The sequence below is a fragment of the Sphaeroforma arctica genome, assembly GCF_001186125.1.
Source record: "Sphaeroforma arctica JP610 unplaced genomic scaffold supercont1.7516, whole genome shotgun sequence".
Taxonomy (NCBI): domain Eukaryota; class Ichthyosporea; order Ichthyophonida; genus Sphaeroforma; species Sphaeroforma arctica.
This window is the reverse complement of record NW_014033042.1, coordinates 1-1,085: the sequence shown is the minus strand read 5'-3', so window position 1 is coordinate 1,085 and position 1,085 is coordinate 1. Positions and strand designations below refer to the sequence as shown.

The 1,085-nt window shown below is 45.4% G+C and overlaps 1 protein-coding gene across 1 annotated transcript; it reads left to right on the top strand.

The window, feature by feature from the left end:
- Window positions 1–459: 459 nt before the first annotated feature.
- Window positions 460–1,085, top strand: SARC_16176 (hypothetical protein; the record flags this gene model as incomplete). The annotated part of the gene is made up of 2 exons (XM_014289714.1): window positions 460–592; window positions 903–1,085. Coding segments are annotated over 2 exons (316 nt in total), but the record flags the coding sequence as incomplete, so codon positions are not given.

The following is a 1,085-nucleotide window of genomic DNA, read 5'->3' as shown; positions in this document are numbered from 1 at the left end:
TTTCGCCCCGTAACTGTATTCACACTATACACGCACATAGTCTGTGCCTGTGTGGGTGTGTGCTGTGTATATATGTCCATAAAGATACATGCCTAACCCCCCCCCCCACACACACCTACACTTGTGAGTGAGATGGATGTATGAAAGGGTGTGTGTATTCGTATATGCGATACATCACAGGTTATCGTGTGCCCTAGGGCTGTTTATGGCCTGTTTGATTACTTGGGTCCATGTTCACCTTGGCTGCCAACCAACCTTATCGACAAATATATATATATATATATATATATATATAAATATATATATACCTTTACAATTACACCGATTGTATATGTTCGATGTGTCTGCATTTAGTTTTTATCATAAAGTTTATTGCTCTATACGATGACACTGACACTGGTCTATTCTCAACACCTGTACCTCTCTTTCGTTCACGGTATACCATGTTGTGCAGATCGTATGCCTGTGATACAGCTGTGGGATTTACGAAACGCGTATGCGCCCGTGCGCGCTTTAGAGGGACATTCTCGGGGCATTCTGGCCATGGCCTGGTGTCCAAAGGACGGCGACATGTTGCTGAGTACCGCCAAAGGTGGGTGGTCAAGTCCATAGGGGTTCATAAGTAATCTACACAAGTTTGTTATGAGATGCGCTTTGTTTACACCGTACAACCTCTAAATCCGACTTTGAATATGCGATAGGGAGAAGTAGGTAGGCAAGATATGTTATATGCCAACATATGCATTTGTAAGTTTACGATGCGTGATGGGTTTCGCGTTTCGAGCTTTTCTTTTCTCTCGAGGTCCGCTCCCCACACGCCTCCTCCCATCCAATCCATGCATCTCACCACATACACTAAACCCTATACCTTAAAACCTTAAACTCTACCACATACATTACAGACAACCGGTCCATTGTGTGGAATCCTAACTCAGCACAGGGCCAAGAGATTGTTACCGAATTACCACCATGCAGCAACTGGCGCTTTGACGCTCAGTGGAGTGCGCGCAATCCTCTGCTGCTGGCGACATCCTCGTTTGCAGGCACCATGACGGTCTTCAACATTGCGGACAATAGACCCGATG